At 38.1% G+C, this 19,296-nt stretch overlaps 1 protein-coding gene across 5 annotated transcripts; it reads right to left on the bottom strand.

The window, feature by feature from the left end:
* Positions 1 to 548: 548 nt before the first annotated feature.
* Positions 549 to 17,731, bottom strand: GDAP1 (ganglioside induced differentiation associated protein 1). 5 transcript variants are annotated; one of them, XM_042923723.1, is made up of 6 exons: positions 17,615 to 17,731; positions 16,703 to 16,895; positions 6,539 to 6,712; positions 5,211 to 5,305; positions 2,384 to 2,512; positions 549 to 1,384 (listed from the first exon to the last, which is right to left on the bottom strand). In XM_042923723.1, exons 1-6 carry the CDS (start codon positions 17,729 to 17,731, stop codon positions 1,016 to 1,018), a joined length of 1,077 nt encoding a protein of 358 aa, XP_042779657.1. In that variant the 3' UTR covers positions 549 to 1,015. The 5 variants fall into 5 exon arrangements, with proteins under 5 accessions (XP_042779657.1, XP_042779656.1, XP_042779658.1 ...); XM_042923722.1 differs by having other exon boundaries at positions 549 to 1,398; positions 2,398 to 2,512; XM_042923724.1 differs by lacking the exon at positions 6,539 to 6,712 and having other exon boundaries at positions 549 to 1,398; positions 2,398 to 2,512.
* Positions 17,732 to 19,296: the final 1,565 nt, after the last annotated feature.

Below are 19,296 nucleotides of genomic sequence, written 5' to 3'. Positions count from 1 at the left end.
TCCCACTTGTGTGCTAAAAGAGGCTGTAGAAGGCAAGACCCCCAGTGACTGGAGAAAACGGTCCATAGGAGTGATATTTCTCAGGCAGCATCCAATTAGGGAACTATGAGGAAAAGAAAGGAACCATTTTATATCATGTAAATGCTAAGCAGAAATGTTCCAGTAGGCATTTCACACCCAAGTACATAAGCGGTTAATCTTATTAAAATAATGAGTGTGATTCATATGCATTTAAAATTAATACTAAGGTCAGATGAGGAGCTCTGAGTGTAAAGCCCAGGGTTTTCTCCAGTCCACTCCCCCAGTAACTCCCTAGTCTCTTCCCAAGTTTCTCATACAGGAAGATATGTGGGCAATGGCCACAAGTAGTCAAATGTAATGTTTACTAAGGGGACAGGCAGCCATGAATTGTGTTGGAGGCACCTGGCAGTTGCCTTCTACCGCTCTTCACTATAGACTTCATTTTCCCTCTTGTCCTTCTCCCTGTTCCCTTTGTGTTACTTATTTCTGCCTGAAGCTAACAGTGATCATATGACGTGCTGCTGTGCCCCTGCCACTATCTGAACTGGTTTAAAACAAAGGTGATCTCTGAATTTCCAGTGGAAAATGTTGCTAACTACTCAACACTCAGCACATCCAGATAGTCTCAAATGAACAGCTATGGGCAATCACAGGCTATTACTGTCTGCTTATAGTAAGAACCTTCTCCCCCAAAATAATTCAGAACTTGAACTGACATTTTGAGTTGAAGGTCTGATTCTCTGTCACATTTACGTTATCTTGACCTTGCACACTTTAAGGATGGATTAGTTCAGGTTTTCAAATAAGTGACATCAAAGTTACCAGCCCACAAAAACACTTTCATTATCTCCTCTCCCCACATAAACTATCCAAAGAGTAAAGTAAATTATGCTTTTTACTAATTGCCCAGGGTCATTCTCCACTGGGCCTGGAAGAGTGGACAAGGGTCTAGTTGAATAGCTGGATGAGTTGCCACCATGAGATCCCTACAAGCCTAGAAATAATTTGGTCTGGGTCTAAGTGCTAATATCATGCTGCCAAGTCTCTTTCTGAAAAGCATAAAAGCAAAATATCCCATTCCTGCGAGCAAACCAACCACAAGGGTGGTGCCAAGAACTTTTGGGGCCCTTTTCTTGGCCACCCGGAATGCTGTTGGCAGCACTGCAGAGATTAATATATTGTTGACATGTCCTAAAACCTTGTTAAATGTTTTTCTCTTCAAGACACGTTCGTAATAGGTTTCCAAGTTTGGTCGCTTTCCATTTCCCCAGTTTCTCCTCGCAAACCCCAGGAACTTCAGCCGATGCAATGTGACAGCGAGTGAAACGTCTGCCAGGGTGAAGGATTCTCCGCAGAGCCAAGGCTGGCGGCCCTCTTCTAATCAGAGAAAGGGACATGGAGAGTTAGGGGCAAGTGCTGTACAGAGAGACTCTGGCTGGCATCTTTTATCTCGGTCTTGAGGGCGAGTGTGAGTACAGCAAACGATGAAGGCCATGGTACGTTTTCTTGACAATCAAACTCAGCAAGTAATTGTATCCTAAAACAAAGCCCATGCCAATGTATCCCAAGCTAAGGGAAATTTGCTTGATATCTGTCAGTCACCTACATCCCTGGGTCAAACTAGAGCCATTTGAGCTCAAAGCCTTTCATTTTCAAAAGGATTCTGAGGAAGTGAGAGCCTCCAACCCAGAGGAGTCAACAGATCTTTCTTCCTGGTTTAGGAAAACAGCAGATAAGCTTTAGAAACACCCATAAAATTGGGCCTGAAATGTCACTCAAGTGACTGCTGCTCCTAGTTACTTATATAAAGCAGAAGTTCCTATTGGGAAGCAACTTTCACATAACATGGTCTTCAACTTTGTTGCCAATTAGAATGGCACAAATGGTCCATGTGCATGTACCTGGGCAATGGCTTGGTGATGCACTTAAGCCCCAAAGTACAATACACGGATGCTCACCAGCCAACCTGCAGATATACACAGGCCAGGACCTGTTTTATACTCCAGATTGGAAGTACTGTCCCTGCCCAGAAACTAGAGGGACCATTCAAGCAACTACTCAGGTTATTCAACCAAATGAACTACTGTAATTACAAATGTGTGAAATGGGCTAAGTAGGAATCTCCCAGCTATAACTTCAAATTGTGCGGAAAAATCCCCCACCAGTCACATTTCACATATACACAGACTGGAATACCATGAGATGCCTGGGTTTTGCTGAGTTCAGTACTATTGTTGCCATGATATTTTAAACTGCCCATGAATAAAAATAATAAAAACAGATTACAGGATGTTTTTGGCAAAATCTAAAAGTATTCCCATAAATAGCCTGGTGTCCAGCAAAAGAGAAAAAAAAAACCCACAAATGAGAACCTACCTGGAGTTTCTTCATTTCTTCTTTGCAACTCAGTTTCAACCTGATCCAAGACTTTCTCCAATTCATCAAGAATTTTCTTCAAATATTTGACATTGTCATGGTCAAGAAGCTTTGACTAATTAGCAAAAATAACAAAAGAGGTTATTGATGCCTGCAAAAAAGCAATCAATATAGAGCAAAGCAGATATAAACTCTTCCAGAGCTGGAGTCTGTTTATTTGAGACAATGAGAAGATACAGAATAATGTTAAAGCAAAAGCAAACTTGAGGGAAAATACTCTGGCTTGGAGAATACTCCACGGGCCAGATCCAATGCTCACTGGCAACCCCTGTGGGACCAGTGGACCAGAAATGGCAAGGAATATGAGGGGCACAAAGGGACTCCTCTCAACCCCAACTAATGAATGGAACTTCAGCAGCTTTCGAGGAATGAAGGACTGAAGGGTCAGGCACGAGGAATGCAGAGAATTAAGAAGAGTGGGTTCCTGAGAAACGGGAACTCTTGCACTTTTGGTGGGAATGCCAACTGGTGCAGCCACTCTGGAAAACAGTGTGGAGGTTCCTCAAAAAATTAAAACTAGATCTACCCTGTGACCCAGCAATAGCACTGCTAAAATTTACCCAAGGGATACAGGAGTGCTGATGCATAGGGGCACTTGTACCCCAACGTTTATAGCAGCACTTTCAACAATAGCCAAATTATGGAAAGAGCCTAAATTTCCGTCAACTGATGAATGGATAAAGAAATTGTGGTTTATACATACAATGGAATACTATATGGCAACAAGAGAGAATGAAATATGGCCTTTTGTAGCAATGTGGATGGAACTGGAGGGTGTTATGCTAAGTGAAATAAGTCATACAGAGAAAGACAGATACCATATGGTTTCAGTCTTAGGTAGATCCTGAGAAACTTAACAGAAGACCATGGGGGAGGGGAAGGAAAAAAAAAAACTTAGGCAAACCATAAGAGACTCTTAAAAAAGAATAAACTGAGAGTTGATGGGGGGGTGGTAGGGAAGGGGAAGTGGATGATGGGCATTGAGGAGGGCAACTGTTGGGATGAGCACTGGGTGTTGTATGGAAACCAATTTGACAATAAATTTCATTAAAAATAAATAAAGGCAAAGATAATTCTATCAAAAAAATTCTCTTCTTTCAAAGAGTGGAAAGTAAGGGGTGCTGTGTATGAAGTCATTTCCTTTGAGAAGCTCCCTTATCTAAGATAAGATGACGGAAGATGGGAGGTTGAGGAGGGCGAAGAGTGTTGATGTTGGCTACATTTTTAATGTGCGAGAAGCGTGCATGTATTCTTGGACCATGAGGAAAGAATCACTAGAGAGAGAAAGGCTGACTGTAACTGATGAATCAAAGCCCACGGCCTCCTTAGGAGGCAGGCAAGTCAAAATGGATTAACTGAAAATGGATCAAAGCCTTGAACATAAGATTTAAAACTAGAAAGCTCCTAGAAGGAAACATAGGTGGTAAACTCCTTGACAGGTCTTGGCAATAATTTTATGAATCTGACACCAAAAACAAAAGACACAAAAGCAAAAGTAAACAAGTGGGACAGCATCTAACTAAAAAGTTTCTGCACAACAGAGAAAACCATCAATAAAATGAAAAGGCAGACTATTAAATGGGGGAAAATACTTGCAAATTACACGTATGATAAGGGCTAATGTGCAAAATATATCAAGAACTCCTAAACACAATAACAAAAAAAACTCTGATTTTAAAACGTGCAGAGGATCTGAACAGACACTTTTCCAAAGAAGACATACAGATGGCCAACAGGTACATAAAAAGATGCTCAACATCACTAATTATCAGGGAAATGCAAATCAAAACCACAAGATATCACCTCACACCCATTAGAATGGCTATTATCAAAAAGGCAAGTAGTAAGTGGTGGGAATGTAAACTGGTACAGCCATTATGGAAAACAGAATAGAGGTTCCTCAAAAAATTAAAAACAGAACCACCAGGTGATCCAGCAATTCTACTTCTGGGTATTTATCCAAAAAAAAAAGAAAAAAGAAAAGAAAACACTAACTTGAAAAGATGTATGCACCCCAGGTTCTTTGCAACTTCATTTACAATATCCAAGATATGGAAACAACCTAAGTGTCCATCCATGGATGAATGAATAGATGTGGTATATACACACAATGCAGTATTATTCAAGCATAAAAAATGAAATTTTGCTATTTTCAATAACATAAATGGACCTCAAGGGCATTATGCTAAGTAAAATAGGTCAGACAGAGAAAGACAAATACTGTGGGATCTCTCTTATATGTGATATCTAAAAGCAACAACAACAACAAGACAAAACACCAAGCTCACAGAGACAGAGAACAGATTGATGGTTGCCAGAGGTGGAGGTTAGAGGAGGAAGAAATGGGTGAAAGATAAAAAGAAAAAAAAAATGAGGGAGGGGAGTATATATAGAATAAGCTTGCCAATTGCCTTATTGGTATTAAAAAACAAAAGTCAAAGTCTAGCTAAGTGGAATACCTGAAGTGACAGATTCCCAGTACATATTATGAACTTGCTTTTTACGTTTTATAACTTTCCTTGGCAACCAGCATGGGCAATACCTGCCTTTTTATAGGCAACCGTCATTAGGTTTGAATATCAAATCTAACAAAGAAAACTTCTTTCTAAAAGCAGAGCATAAGCCAAAGGTAACATGCACAGGTGACCTGCAATATTTAAGTGAAGATGTTCTAGAAATAGTGATACTTTACCAAAAGTGGAACATTTAATACAAACAGTGGATGTCAATTGAGGACAGCCTGGCTTACTCACTTTAAGTCGCTTCTGTTTTGCGATGTATGCCTCTTGTAAATCTGGGTTTTCTTCAGCAAGTTTTTTCAGTTCAGATTCTGTGTTACCAATTTGGCCTGAGAACAAAATCATTTTCGAAATAGTAAGTTATTTCCTCCCTTCTACACAAGAAACAAGGAGAAACTGGGAAACTCCATGGTAAGAACATGAGCTCTGGGATTCACCCCCTCCCTCTGCCATGGCCTTACCCTCTCTGTGCCTCAGTTTTCTCAAATGCAAGAAAATGCTTCAGTTTTAATTTCAGTTTTCTCAAATGCTTCTCAGAGCATCTGCTGCATAGACTAAGGATTAAATGTGAGACACCCAGGAAAGCACTCAGAGCAAGGCCAGCACATTAGAAGTGCTCAGTGCTCAGTAGTTGTTCTATCTTTCAATACCTTTCAAGTTTTCTATAATGGATTTCTATATGAAGGGAAGGCAAAAGACTCATTTGAAAAAATATTAACTCTAAATGATGGAATTATAGTCATAACACTTGTTTCAAATCATATAATGAGTATTTATGTAGGGAAGGAGAAGGAACAAGAAGGTAAAGTGGGAAGAGGAAAAGGAGGACGGGGAAAGAAGAGGAGAAAAAGGTGGAAAAGTACAAAATGAAAGAAAAGTAACATTAAAAGAATTATAAAGGTGAGATATGATGTAATGGAAAGAATGTAGTTTCTGGAATTAGAAGATCTGCATTTGAGTGTTTCTAGTCAAACATCCCCAGAGTCTGACCACAGCCACCTTCCCTTACTTTCCTATCCCAGTCACATGTGCCATAGAGCACATCTCCTTCTCCACATCCCATGCACTGACCATACTCTGTCCTCAGAAAAGGAGAGAGCTGGTTATCACAACTCAAATCAATCCCAAATCATTGAATTTAGAGGTAGAATAATGGTTACACAGCCTGCAGTCTGGCTCCCTCACGTAATGAAACAAGAATTAAGGACAAGAAATGTGAACTCAGTTCCCCTTAATCCCCAGCAGTTTCCAGATTTCATGATTCTTAGTCCACATGTCTGTTAGAACATGTTATGTTCTTTTCTTTTCCACAGGCCTCTGAGTTTTATCCAAACGTGGCCCTCAAGACTAGGAGCTGGAAAATCAGCTCCTATAGATAATAAAAGTCCAGCTGAACAGCTGAAGCACATATTAATCTAGTGCATGGACCAATCTGTAACATGAGCATCCATGCAACAAACTCAACAACCCTGTGCCCAGGTCTTCATGAGATGTGCCAGTTCTCAAAAACGAATTAAAAGAAACTTGAGATAGAATTCCAAGTCTTTAAGATCATTACATACTGCGAATCCTTGTGGTTGCATAAGCTGGGATCATGGAGTCCACAGTTAGCTCAGGATGTAAAATGCAGCCATGTGTATAGGCATCCATTGGCAATGAGTCAAGAAGTTCTCGATAATGTTGCACCCGTGGATAATACATGCTTCCCTTATCAGGCATTAACCTGGGTGTTTTTTCTAAAAACATATATACAAACATTGAAGAAAAAGTTACAAATGAGATGTTACATCCAAAAGCAAAATCAAAAACCCAAATCTCCTCATCAATGTTTTCAATATTATATCAAGGCATTTAAAAGATGGTATCTCCCCCACCCAGATATTCAAAATTTGAAATGGGCAGATGTACGAGGCTAGATCCCAAACAATGATCACACTGCAGTTCTCTCACTTCTCTACCTTACAAATTGCTACTCAACCCTCAAGGTCCAGTTATTTATGCCAACTCCTCTGTGGAACATTCCCTAACATCCTACAACCACCAATATCTGATTGGGTCAAATGTACCTCCTCGGTACATGCAAAATACCTTGTACGTATACCTTCATAGCCTTATCACCTTAGTTGTTTGTATCTTTTTGACCCATGAGCTTCTTCAGGGCAGAGAGCCTATGACCTAGGGTCTACCACAGTGTCCATTATACTTTAGGCCATTGATAGAGGTTGGTTAGGTGAATGAAAGACCATTATGGAAAGATAAACAAGGACCACTCTTTCTGAGGTTCCAATTAATACCAAGAGTAGCCCTGCTGATGCTAGGTGAATGTGAATTGACAATCTTCACAGAATTCACCATGAATTTCTAGTATTTTATCTCTAGAAAGTGGGTTCTGCATGAATCCTCATGTGCTGGTTAAACTCTAGACTACTTGAAGGCAGGGACCATGTACTGTTCTCTGTTGAGTTCCCAGTGCCTAATATAATGTTTGGCTCATAGTAGATGTTCAGTAAGTTTCAACTAATGAACATATTCCCAAATTTCTAGTTGCTATAGAATGTTTGAGCTGGAGAAGCTCTGCAGCAGTTAACAAAGACACTGAGACATAGAGGCTGAGGCATTCTCCCCAAGATCCCACAGCTAATTAAAGGCAGAACAACAACTAAAGTCAGTAAGTCCTAATGCAGTGCTCTGTCTTATAACATTATTGTAACATCTCTAAAGGGTTCACAATTCACAGATTATCTAAAAAGAATAAATATGAACCAAATGATCCAAAGATCAGGGCTATGTCCCTTCAGAATCACTTCTTACTTTTGACCCTGAAACAGGCCCTGAAAAATGCCAACAAGCTTATTCCAACAAGTAAAAAGAACAGCCTCAATTTTATTAATTTATTTCTTAGTTTGGGTTATTTAATTTAGAATCCTTTTGAGCACCCCACACTCATTTATAAGTGTTGACAATTCAGAGTTGGTTGCAGAGCATTTCAGACAAGATCTCATAATGCCATAATCCAAGTGGAACAAGTTTTTTAAGCCAACAGACTATTTCTGACTCTCTAAGAAAAAATAAGATGGATTACTCCTCAAACCAGCAGACAAATATCTAATTCCCTGCTGGGAAGTCCAACTCCGAAATCTACATTGGAATAACTGAGAATGAAGTGTCAGCCACATACTGCTTGTCAACAGTGAATTTACCCAACTAGAGCACACTTCCTCGGTGATCTTTGAGGATTTCAGTTTATCACTAAGATCCCAACCAATGCATGGTAGAAATTTCCATAAGGACAACAGACTGGAGTCCTTCTCAGGCCCTTGAAATACTAAAGAGTTCTTAACCTAATGTCCTTAAGTGCATACAAGACATAGAATTGCAAAGGAAATTGATTATATTGAAATATATTTATCAAATTATTTTTAAATTATAAAACATTAGTATGGGTGCCTTTTTTTTAACACATTAACAATATCTAGAAGCAGGTCTAATAACTACCATAATTTCAAAGTAATTATGAGCATAAGTTATTTTTAAGATATCTACAATAACTTGATATGCTATGAACATACCTGTGATTTCTATTGGTAACAAAGTCACAGGCACTCCTGATCAATTGCTGTGGTTTATCCCTACACTAGAAATGAAAGGAAGTAATGTTTCTGTTGGAAATTAGTGAAAATAAAGATATAATAATTTTTCTCCTCTAGGATCTCAAATCTCCTGAATGCTATTCATAGACCACTAAGGGCAACAGTTCTCAAAGCGTGGTCTAAGAATCCCTGGGCTTCCCCAAGACACCCTCAGGGGGTCCACAAAGTCAAAGCTACTTTCATAGTAATACTACAATGTTAATTGGTTTTTCACTCCTATTCTCTCTCAAGGATACAGCAGAGTTTTCCAGAGGCTACAGGACATGTGATGGCTCCATCACTCTGACAGTTAATGAGGTGTGGGCTTATGTATTTGCGTGTTTCAAATTTTTCTCAGTTTTAATTTCTAATTTGGTAAATGTTGATAGATACAGCCCACAGAAACTAAAGCTCTCCAGTGTTCTCCATAACTTTTATGATAAAGGGGCCTGGAAACCAAACAGTTTAAGAACCACTGCTCTGAGGGTCCAAAAACCTCAAGTTAATAACCAAAAATGGTACAGCATTTTAAAATGCTTACAAGTGGTTAAATTTATGGCCAGTGGCTCAGGCTACTTTCTGGTGCCAGGCCTGGGGCATGTCTTCAGAAGAGCATACCACTTCCTTCTGGGAAAGTGAATAAAAGCAGGAAAAACACTGTCTAGTAATTGCTTTCTGGGGAAGTTCCATCTGCCTATGCCTGAGTTCTCAAAGGAATATAAATGTTTAAATCCATGAAAATAAGTTTCTTCTACTCAAGGCACCATTACAATACAACTATCTCCTCTAACACTTTGTCAGACAGACCATAAAATATCCACTGAACCAAAGCTCTCATCCAGCCTCACGGTCTCTCTTCCAGGACCTCCAGAGCAACACCTGCCATGTGTTGGTCATTGTCCTCCTCAACACCAAAGCACAATAGTGTCCACTGCCTCTGGAAACAGAGTTTTTCAAAAAGCAATTGGGAATTTCCTTTTAATTATACAGATCTTCCCTCTCACTCTCATTCTATTTTATTTTTCAATCCTTCCATAAAGCATTTGTGTTAGAACACTAAAAGGAGAAGAAGAAGAAAAGGGATCACCTGGCTAGCTTAGAGCTATGCAATTCTTGATCTTGGTGTCATGAGATTAAGCCCCACGTTGGGTGTAGGGATTAAATAAATAAATAAATAAATAAATAAATAAATAAAAACTGTTCTTGCTATTCTACCTCAGTCAGGAGCGAAAAAGCAAAAGCAATAGAAGGCCTAAAGGGGCAGGGCAAGGAATCAGGGGACTTTTAAGAAGCAGGCATTGAAAAGAGTTTCCAGCATTAGGGAATAGGGTTGCTGTACTGGAAACCAGGATTAGTGACTAAGCTGGAAGAAAAAATAAGAATAAATGAATAAATTGGCAGAAGACCTGACTTCCTAGAAGAACTGAGTAGGGGACAAAGGCAGGTCTTGTATTGCACCAAAATTTTGGCAGCAAATTAGAAACAGACGGGTAGACACAAAGCAGAAATATGAGATAACGAGAGAAAAACATAGTTTTGTTTTTTTTTTTTTAATTTTTTTTTTTTTATTTATTTTTGGGACAGAGAGAGACAGAGCATGAATGGGGGAGGGGCAGAGAGAGAGGGAGACACAGAATCGGAAACAGGCTCCAGGCTCCGAGCCATCAGCCCAGAGCCCGACGCGGGGCTCGAACTCACGGACCGTGAGATCGTGACCTGGCTGAAGTCGGAGGCTTAACCGACTGCGCCACCCAGGCGCCCCTAGTTTTTTAAAACCAGAAAGAAAAGACACAATGCAAGTGTTCTGCAGCTATTTAACAGGGACAAACAGTTCCCCACATTCTCAAGTCCCTATACTGCCTTGTAGAAAAACCATGGCCTTGAGCCATTAAAAAAAAATTACATTGTTTATATTACATTGTTTACCCAAGAGCAAAAATTTAAAAGAATTTAGGGTCTTACAGGCTAAGCTTCCATTATTTTACTACATTGACTGCTCTGATTTCCTACGTTCCCCAGTGATGGCAGACAAAGAAGGCATAATTATGTCTTGTTTTCAAGAAAGACTTCCCCCTAGGTCTATTTGAATAATTTTCAGTTCTTACTTACTATTAGTAGTTCAATGAAAACAGACCTCATTTCTATCTTTACTCCTTTGCTGATTTTTTAATTTTACTTAGTAGATCACTTTGTGATGACATCGATATATAAGAAGGTATGCATCATGTAGCAGAAAAAAAAACTGTACCCTTCAACTAGTCAAACACCAGGCTATTAAAAAAATATAATAATGTAAATAAGTTATAACCTGAGGCAAAAGTTATGGTTACAAACTGACTACAATTCAAAGCTGTTACAACTTTGCAATGAGAACAATCAAATCCAAACACAGATGAGGAAAAAATACATAATGTCAAATTACAGAAGTTCACTATATGCAGTCATGATCTGCTGAGACAAAGACAAATTTATACCATCATTTTCACTAAGCTTTATACCTTAAATGTTTAACTTCTCTTTATTGGTATTTAAGGCTTTTAACAGAAACATTTGTAATTGGGAGCAAAACTCCTTTATCAGACAGTTTGTTCCAATTATTGTTTGCACATAATATAGAACCAGAGTCTCTGCATTTTGACACCCCTACCTGTCCACTGAAATTGGACAAATCAAAGAGGGGAGAAGAAGTTACTTTTTAAAGCCACTTTCGTTGGCACAATCATGAGTTTTAAAAGGTTCATTTTCTTTTCCTTACCACATATTTTCTCCACACTTGGTTAGAACCTTTGTGCTACTCTACAATTTCAGTAGATGTGCTAAAATACATATAAAGTAATTCAACTATTTATGAGAGGCTTTTATTAATATACAAAAATATTGTATAATTGGAATAATCGGAAACCCTTACATAAATAACTTTTTAATGTAACGGTGACTTCAGAATTAATGTTCTTTTTAAAAATCTGAGTTGATATTCAATAGATATTGACAAAGATTTTATCTACAAAATATATTTCCTAATGAGACTTATAAACAATATTTTAATATCATACCAGAATACTTTATTTCCAAACCAAATTCCATTTCCTAAGAATAAATGATGTATATACAGACCTAAGGTATCGGATATGATCTTCAGAGAACTGTTCTATATTAAATTACCAAAATTCGATATCACCATATGAGATCCTTGATTCCAAGTTACCACTGAGTCATTTGGCAATAATAAATAGTAATGTTCTAGTATTTTGTAGTTATTTCATACTCATTTTTTCAAGTTATCTAAAGGTCAGATTAAATTCACTGAATGAGGTTATGAACAGTATTAGAAATATCCAGATTTTTAAATCTATATTAATAGTGCATATATTCAATTGTTATGTCCACTGTTCCTGAGTTTCCCTAGTTTGCTTCATATCATGCCTTACCTAGTTTAATGAATTTCATGCTTTAATATATCTACTCTTCTTTACATGCACAAAGAGAAATAGGTGTCATGTACATGAAAAAGTCTGTAAAAGTGAGTAGTAATAGCACACGCATGTAGTAAAGACAGGTTTGGTATTATTTTCAAGTTTATAGAATGAAACTATCTTTTTAGGTTAGTAAGATTCCAATGATTAGGAATCTTTGAAATATTCCAGGTCCTTGCACCAATTAACACCCCCAAAAAATAGCTACTAAAAGAATAAAGAGATTGTTCTTCACCAGCCCTTGGTTGAGCAGCCATAACTGAATACTTCTAAATTCTTTGTTTAACCCATGTTCTGACCTCAAGAATAACACTGATATCTACATCTATAGCTTCTTTCAAAAAAAAAAAAGCCATCATCCAATTTAGATATTAACTATTTTTAGGCTAAGACTTGAAAAAGATTGCCTTGGCTACCAGATTTCTCCCCTAATACTATTAGCTATCTAATGGACTTATCCCAAAAGCATAAGGATGTAAATAGCAATTATATACAAATGTTGAGAAATGTCTACAGGTCAGCAAGCCATCATTTTTAATACAATTTCTAGCTGGTAAGCAAATAAGATATGACAAATAACAGCAAAAGAGATACCAGTTGACTATATTCTTCAGGTGAATAAATTCACTTAGTCTCCTCTTATAATCATGGGCAACTATACATCTCATGAAATCAATTCACTCATTATTCTAAGTTGTAAATGTTCTTTTAAGTTCCACTCATAATTGAACAAAATGTTGCATATTCTGACCAGTTCACAATTTGCCATGTTCCAGATAGAACCTATACTTTTAAAACAACTTCAGATCATACCAGCCTTTTATTATTAGCTTAAATTATTGATAACTTTTTAGCAAGCTAGGTCTCCCATCCTTCATTAATGCAGCTGATTTTTAAAAATAAAATGCACATACTACATTTAGTCTTGTTAAACTTCATCTTAATTATTTTTCCCTTTTATTCCATGACAAACATTTCACAAGCTAGCCGTTAACTATCCCAGCTTTTGTCATCCCTTATTTCCACAATGTCTTATTCAAGTCATTTATAGAATTGTTAGGCTCAAGTCAGAGAACAGAAACCTATAAGGACATCAGTAGAGATCCCTGTCCAGGCTCACGTCTGTTTTCAAAAGTGCATTTTAATCATTTTAATGATTCATTTTCATCATTCAGAAGTATTAATTAAGCTCCTGTTAAAGAGCTTATATGAAACACTATATGAAGAACTGGGGATTCAGCTGTTAGTGAGACAGACACTGCCTCTGACCTTATGGTGTTTACTGTGGTCTACCAGTAATTGAAATAAATGTAATAAAATTATATAGGATAAATCTTTAGCTAAATGGGCAACATGTGCAAGACATTTATAAATAAATATTCTTCAATATGGTGGTTTGAATGTACATCACTTTTATCCAGCCATATTTGGTCCTTCGTTCCACAAGGGTATCTTCTGAGACAATCTGAAGTGCTCTACTTAAACCAAGATACGTTATATCTAGAACCATGCCCAGTACACAATAGATTCTTTTTTTTTTTTTTTTTTTTTTTAGGCGTTAAAGCCATTCTTCAGTAATGTAAAACTTACGCTGGTTCCTTTTAACGGAGATACTCAAAAGTTATATATGTGTATAGATATATATAAAATTATATATGTGTGTATATATAAGTTATTTATAGTGCTGCTTACAGCTTAAGCAATTAACACACAGTAATCTGCATTAGTGCTTCTGAAACTTTATATATGAATCACTTAAGGATCTTGTTAAAATGCAAATTGTGATTCAAGAGATCTGCAGTAGAGTTTAGGATTCTGCATTTCTAACAAGTTCCAGGTGATACCAATGCAGCTGGTCAATGGAACACACTTTAAGTAGCAAGGATTGCTAGAATTCACTTTACCCCATCCTTGACAATTAGGATAGTAATATCTGTCTTGTCTGGTTCTTTTCCTAATATCCATAAGTTCTTAATGACAAATATAAATTATCTTAATGATAATTGTGATAACCCACACATGTTTATTTTTTATTTTAATACTTTGGGATAAACTTCATCTGTAGACTACCTTTCATTTGGAGTGTCTGTGTGAATCAGTCAGTTGAGCATCCAATTCCTGGTTTCAGCTTAAGTCATCATCTCGGGGTTCATAAGATCAAGCTCTATACTTAGCATGGAGCCTGCTTAGGATTCTCTCTCTCCCTTTCTCTCTGCCCCTCCCCCATTCTATCTCCCTCTCTCAGAATAAATAAACATTTAAAGAATTAAATAGACTAGCCTTCATTTATATAACTGTTTTCTTGCTGTCTTCATGTCTAAGGGTTTGGGGTCCCTTAATCTTCTTTTAACTCTTCCCAATGGAGTGACTACTCTCCTGGGAAAGAGAAAAGAGTTAGGAAAGAGTTTATTGGACTTGCTTTATGTCTGCACTTGATAAAGCTCTATCACCTAATCTAAGAGGATAAACAGAGAAGTCAAGTCACCAAGGATATGCAACAAGTTAGCCACAACTTCAGACTAAGAGCTAGGATCCTTGATTGTTTATTCTATTGGTATAGCCAGAGTTAAAGTCCTTAGTTTCCATATTTTCATCTTAACATTTAGCCCACAGTGCCTTCTCCTCTGATTCCATAAGTAGTAAGAAGAAGAATTTAATATTTCCCTTCTTTGAGTAGGGCTCAGAATGTATTTCAGTTTTGTTTTTATATAATCAAAGCAAAATAAAAAGCCTAACGAACACTTTAAGAAAGCCTAATAATCATTACCATGTCATAAAGTAACATTTTATATTACTGAATATCTTAGAGAAGAAAGAATGCAAGAAGAGGAGGAAGAAGTGGAGAATGGCTAGCAATAGTAGTTCAAAGGATGCCAACAAGATATTTAAGTATGATTTTCCATTTATGTATCTTTTGGAGACTTCTGATGATTTAAAACAGAATTATTATACCATGATTTTGCTTTATTCACATTATAACCACTTCTCTCAAAAAATACAAATTACTTAACAGACCTGTCCATTTCCAAAAAGCTCAAGGTTGAGAAAAATTGTCTTAAATCAATTTGCCACCATTTTCAGTACTGTCCCCAGCATATAGATATAAAGAATAGGAAGTAATTATAAAGGAGAAACAGTTCATGACACTCTTTGGTTTAGGGGCGCCTGGGTGGCTCAAGTCAGTTAAGCGTCTGACTCTTGGTTTCAGCTCAGATAATGATCTCACAGTTCAAGAGTTTGGGCCTGTGTTTGGCTCTGTGCTGACAGCATGGAGCCTGCTTAGGATTCTGTCTCCCTCTCTCCCTGCCCCTCCCCTGCTCTCTCTCTCTCTCAAAAATAAATAAACTTTTTTTTTAATCTTAAAAAGAAAATAACTCTTTGGTTTACACCAATGGCCAACTCTAATTAAAACTTCCAATCAGAGTCCTAGGAAACCAAACACTTGGAATAAGAATAGGGGCAGCCCACTGTCAATCTAATTCCCTGGGTTTCCCTCTACACACTTTTAGGTCCCATACCTATTTTCCTTCTAAGTACCTCAGGCACTTTTTTAGCCTAGTAAGTTCCTTTCTCAGTTTCCAGTAATGTGGGGTTATATTCTGGTTTTATCCTGCCCAGTTAACATCAATGTAACTAGTGGCAGATGGAAAGCAACTAGATCTCGTGTAGCTTCTTTTTCAGAAGAGCACTCAGCTGAAAGCTAGGAGCCTTCTGTTCTCTCAGTTGTGCCAGTGATCAGCTATATGATCTTTGGTAAATATTCAAGATATAGTTCATCTCAAAGGATTGTCATCAGGAGCAAGCAAGATGATATACAAGTGGCAATGACTATGGGAGACAGCTGGTATAACATGAAGGTATGGATAGGAAAGACCTGCATCCCAGCCCCACTCTGCCATTAAATATCTGCATTATCTTGGGCAACCCCTTTGTTTCTCTTTCCTCATGTACAGTGGGAATAACTAGTCCATCATGCCTGTCTCAGATGGGTTCTTTTGAAGACTAAATATAACAGAATTATAAAGCACCTGACATAAAACAGGCTGTCAATAAATGATTATTACTTAAAAGCACTTTACAAAGTATTAAAATTCTTCACAAAAGATATAAATTTAAACTATAGAGCAAAGATCTCCACATATACCAACATTCTATTCTCCCCTGCCTACATTTGATTCCTCTTTTTTTCTCCTATGGTGTTTAAGGTGGAACTATTTGGTAGACTATATAAAGCTGATTTTCATAGTGTACATTTCAAATAATTATGAACTTTTACTTGGAGGCTAAAAATTCATCACCACAAACCAAACACCTACAGAGGTGTTTCGGAAGTGAATTTAAAAGGAAAGTTCCAACATTAAAATTTGTAGTTTATATAAAATCTTTTAAATGGAGTTACACTGGCTTACATAAATTTATGGTATTGACCTATTTTATATTTGTGTGCTTATGGAAATGGAAAAGGTTTTTAGCATGAAACCATCATCATAAAACCAAAAAAGGAAGGAAGGGAGGGAGGGAGGGAGGGAGGGAGGGAGGGAGGAAGGAGGGTGGGAAGGAAGGGAGGACATATATATTTGTGTTGAAAGTAAATCCAAGAAATCACAAATAGCCTTAACATTACCATCCAGGAAAGTCTGTTCAAGATAATCAATGATCTGAGTGGCCTCACAAATAATGTTTTCCCCGTGGATAAGGACAGGCACTTCTCCAGTTGAGTTCAAACGCATAAACCAAGGCTCATTGTGCTCACTCAGGGGCAGACTTACATCATGTTCCTCGCACTTCAATGCCTTTTCAGCAATTACCAATCGCACCTGAAAGAGTTCACACTGGTTACTACAACACATGTAGGCTTTGAATTAAATGACATCCTGGATACCATTAAGCAGACTTTCTGTGCTTCCCTTCGTTATTAATATTCTCCACATTCTTTTTAACTATTCCTAGTCTAGGAATTAACAAGTGAGATATATTCTAGCATCTTACTCATATAAATTAGGATAATAAAATAAGGAATGAAAATAATTCTGGCTATATTTATTCCACAGTGACTCTCCATCACCACTACTATCTTTGCGTCCTAAACCTAATTATGTGTCCTCCCCAGACAAGAATCTGATATATAGATGTGCTAGGCCTTGTTGACGAGAGCAAATGCGTACCAGAAAGAGTAAAAGAAGGAACTGTAAATTATGCATGTGGTTGCATGAAGGAACTTCCCTCTGCCTCACTCCCCTAAGCCCAGGGGACAAGGCCTCCTGCCCGAATACCTAAAGTGATGCTTTTTTTTTTTTTTTTTTTTTTTGGTCGCATCTCATGTGTGGCAAAGCCTGAGTCATACCCTTTCCATCCCAGACTGATCATCCGTGCTCGCTCGCAGCGCGCATCCCTGCCCTCAGGGAGCGCCTGCCCGGGTTAGGGCTTTAGAGGCCTACTTGCAGATGCGCTGAAGTACCCGAGACAGCCCTGAGGGAGCTGTCCCGGTGCTGAAACCCGAGCCGCGCCGCCCGCCCCAGCAGAGGCCTGTAATTACCTTTTGAGAGCTGAAAGAATGTGTCCAGTGGTACAGAATGAGCCTAACCTCCGCGTCCGACTTGCCTTCCGCCATCAAGGGCGCGCCCCCTCTCTGCTCGTCCTGCTTCCGAGCCATTTTGGGGTGCGCGAGTACAGTAGGGCCTTGCCCGTCGGCCCTTTATTTCTCCCACCCACACTGCCCCGCAAAGCGTCGTTAGTTTTTCCGAGTTGCCGCCCGGATCCGGGAAAGATGGGTTCGCGCGGACGAACAGACCACTGGGAAGTGTAGTTTCACCGGCAAGAAAGCTGCAGCGCCGCGTCCGCCGAGATGCGGGCGTGTCTGCGCGCCTGGAAGTCTCTGGCGTGTGGAAGACACATGAAAGGCGCAAGTGGATGTGTTTGGGGAAATAATCTAAAATTAGAGTCCCTGAATACTAAAGTTAGTAATGAATAATGTTGACTGCAAATTACTCATTGGTTTGGTAGGGTGGAGTAGAGGTTGCTCACGTATAAAAGCAGCAACTTCCTAGGATACTTAGGTTTCCTCTTGGAGGGTTTGTGCCCCAAGCGGAAAGGAAGCTCTGGTTGACAAAACAGGGTGAAGATCCTGAGTTTTCATTAGAAGATGCTCTTATGGAGTCATGCAAAGGAATAATAATAAATGATAATAGATCTCATAACCAACGACGACTTAAAACAGCCTAGTTGTTAAACACAGAATTTTTAAAGCAGAACTACCCCGGTTCATGTACTGGTTTTTGAAGTGGAGGTGATAATTCTCTTTAACCCATAAGGTTCTCCTGACAAATAAGTAAATACAATGTTAAACCCTCAAAATAGCCTGACATGATGTAGACAATAATATTCACAAGTTCGGTTGCTTTATAATATCCTCTTCATAGCCAGAGTGAAAACCATAATTTTATACTAGTTATTATTGTAGATCTCTTAAAATTTGGCATAATATTAAATTAATAAAAATTCTCTATTAGCCAATGTGTTAATATGACCATAAAATGAATGTTTGTATAACTCATTCAGTAAATCCTTACTGAACACCTACTACATTCCAAGCAATGCAGTAGGCTCTGAGAATACAAAGACCCGGCACTCAAGAAATGTCTGGTGGCAGAGACAACAATATCAATAGACAACACAATAGAGATGAGAACTGTCAGCCTTAGAATGAACACAAGGTTCTATAAGAAAAGAGAGGCAAGTATGCAACTCAGGTCAAAAAGGAAAGACAAAATCTCATGAGGTCTTTCCTCCCCTTTACAACACTTCACTGTTCTCTATAATTCTTTTATAATTTTTAAAGATTTTAAAATGTCTTTTTATGGATATAAGCTATGGGTTAATAAATTAATATGTTAATTCAATATGCAAAATGACCCTTACCAAACTTGTTTGTTTTTTTTTTTTTTTAATCAGTTCACTCTTTATAGTAGAAGAGGGAAAAGTAAGACTTTGAAATGAGACAGAGTGAGGTTTAAATTCTGGCTCCACCCCTAACTTGACCTCTCCTGAGACTTCACTTTGTCATGTGTAAAATATGGATATATAAAAATATATGGCTGCTGTGGGAATTTAGTAAGAGAATGTATATAAAACACTTAGGATATTGCCTGGAATATAGCGGTTGATGAAAGTATATGTGGAAACCTCCTCCGTGAGATTAAGAGGATATGATATACTTTC

This window comes from Panthera leo, chromosome F2, assembly GCF_018350215.1.
Source record: "Panthera leo isolate Ple1 chromosome F2, P.leo_Ple1_pat1.1, whole genome shotgun sequence".
Taxonomy (NCBI): domain Eukaryota; kingdom Metazoa; phylum Chordata; class Mammalia; order Carnivora; family Felidae; genus Panthera; species Panthera leo.
The sequence above is the reverse complement of the archived record's forward strand: the minus strand, read 5'-3'. Positions and strand labels throughout refer to the sequence as shown.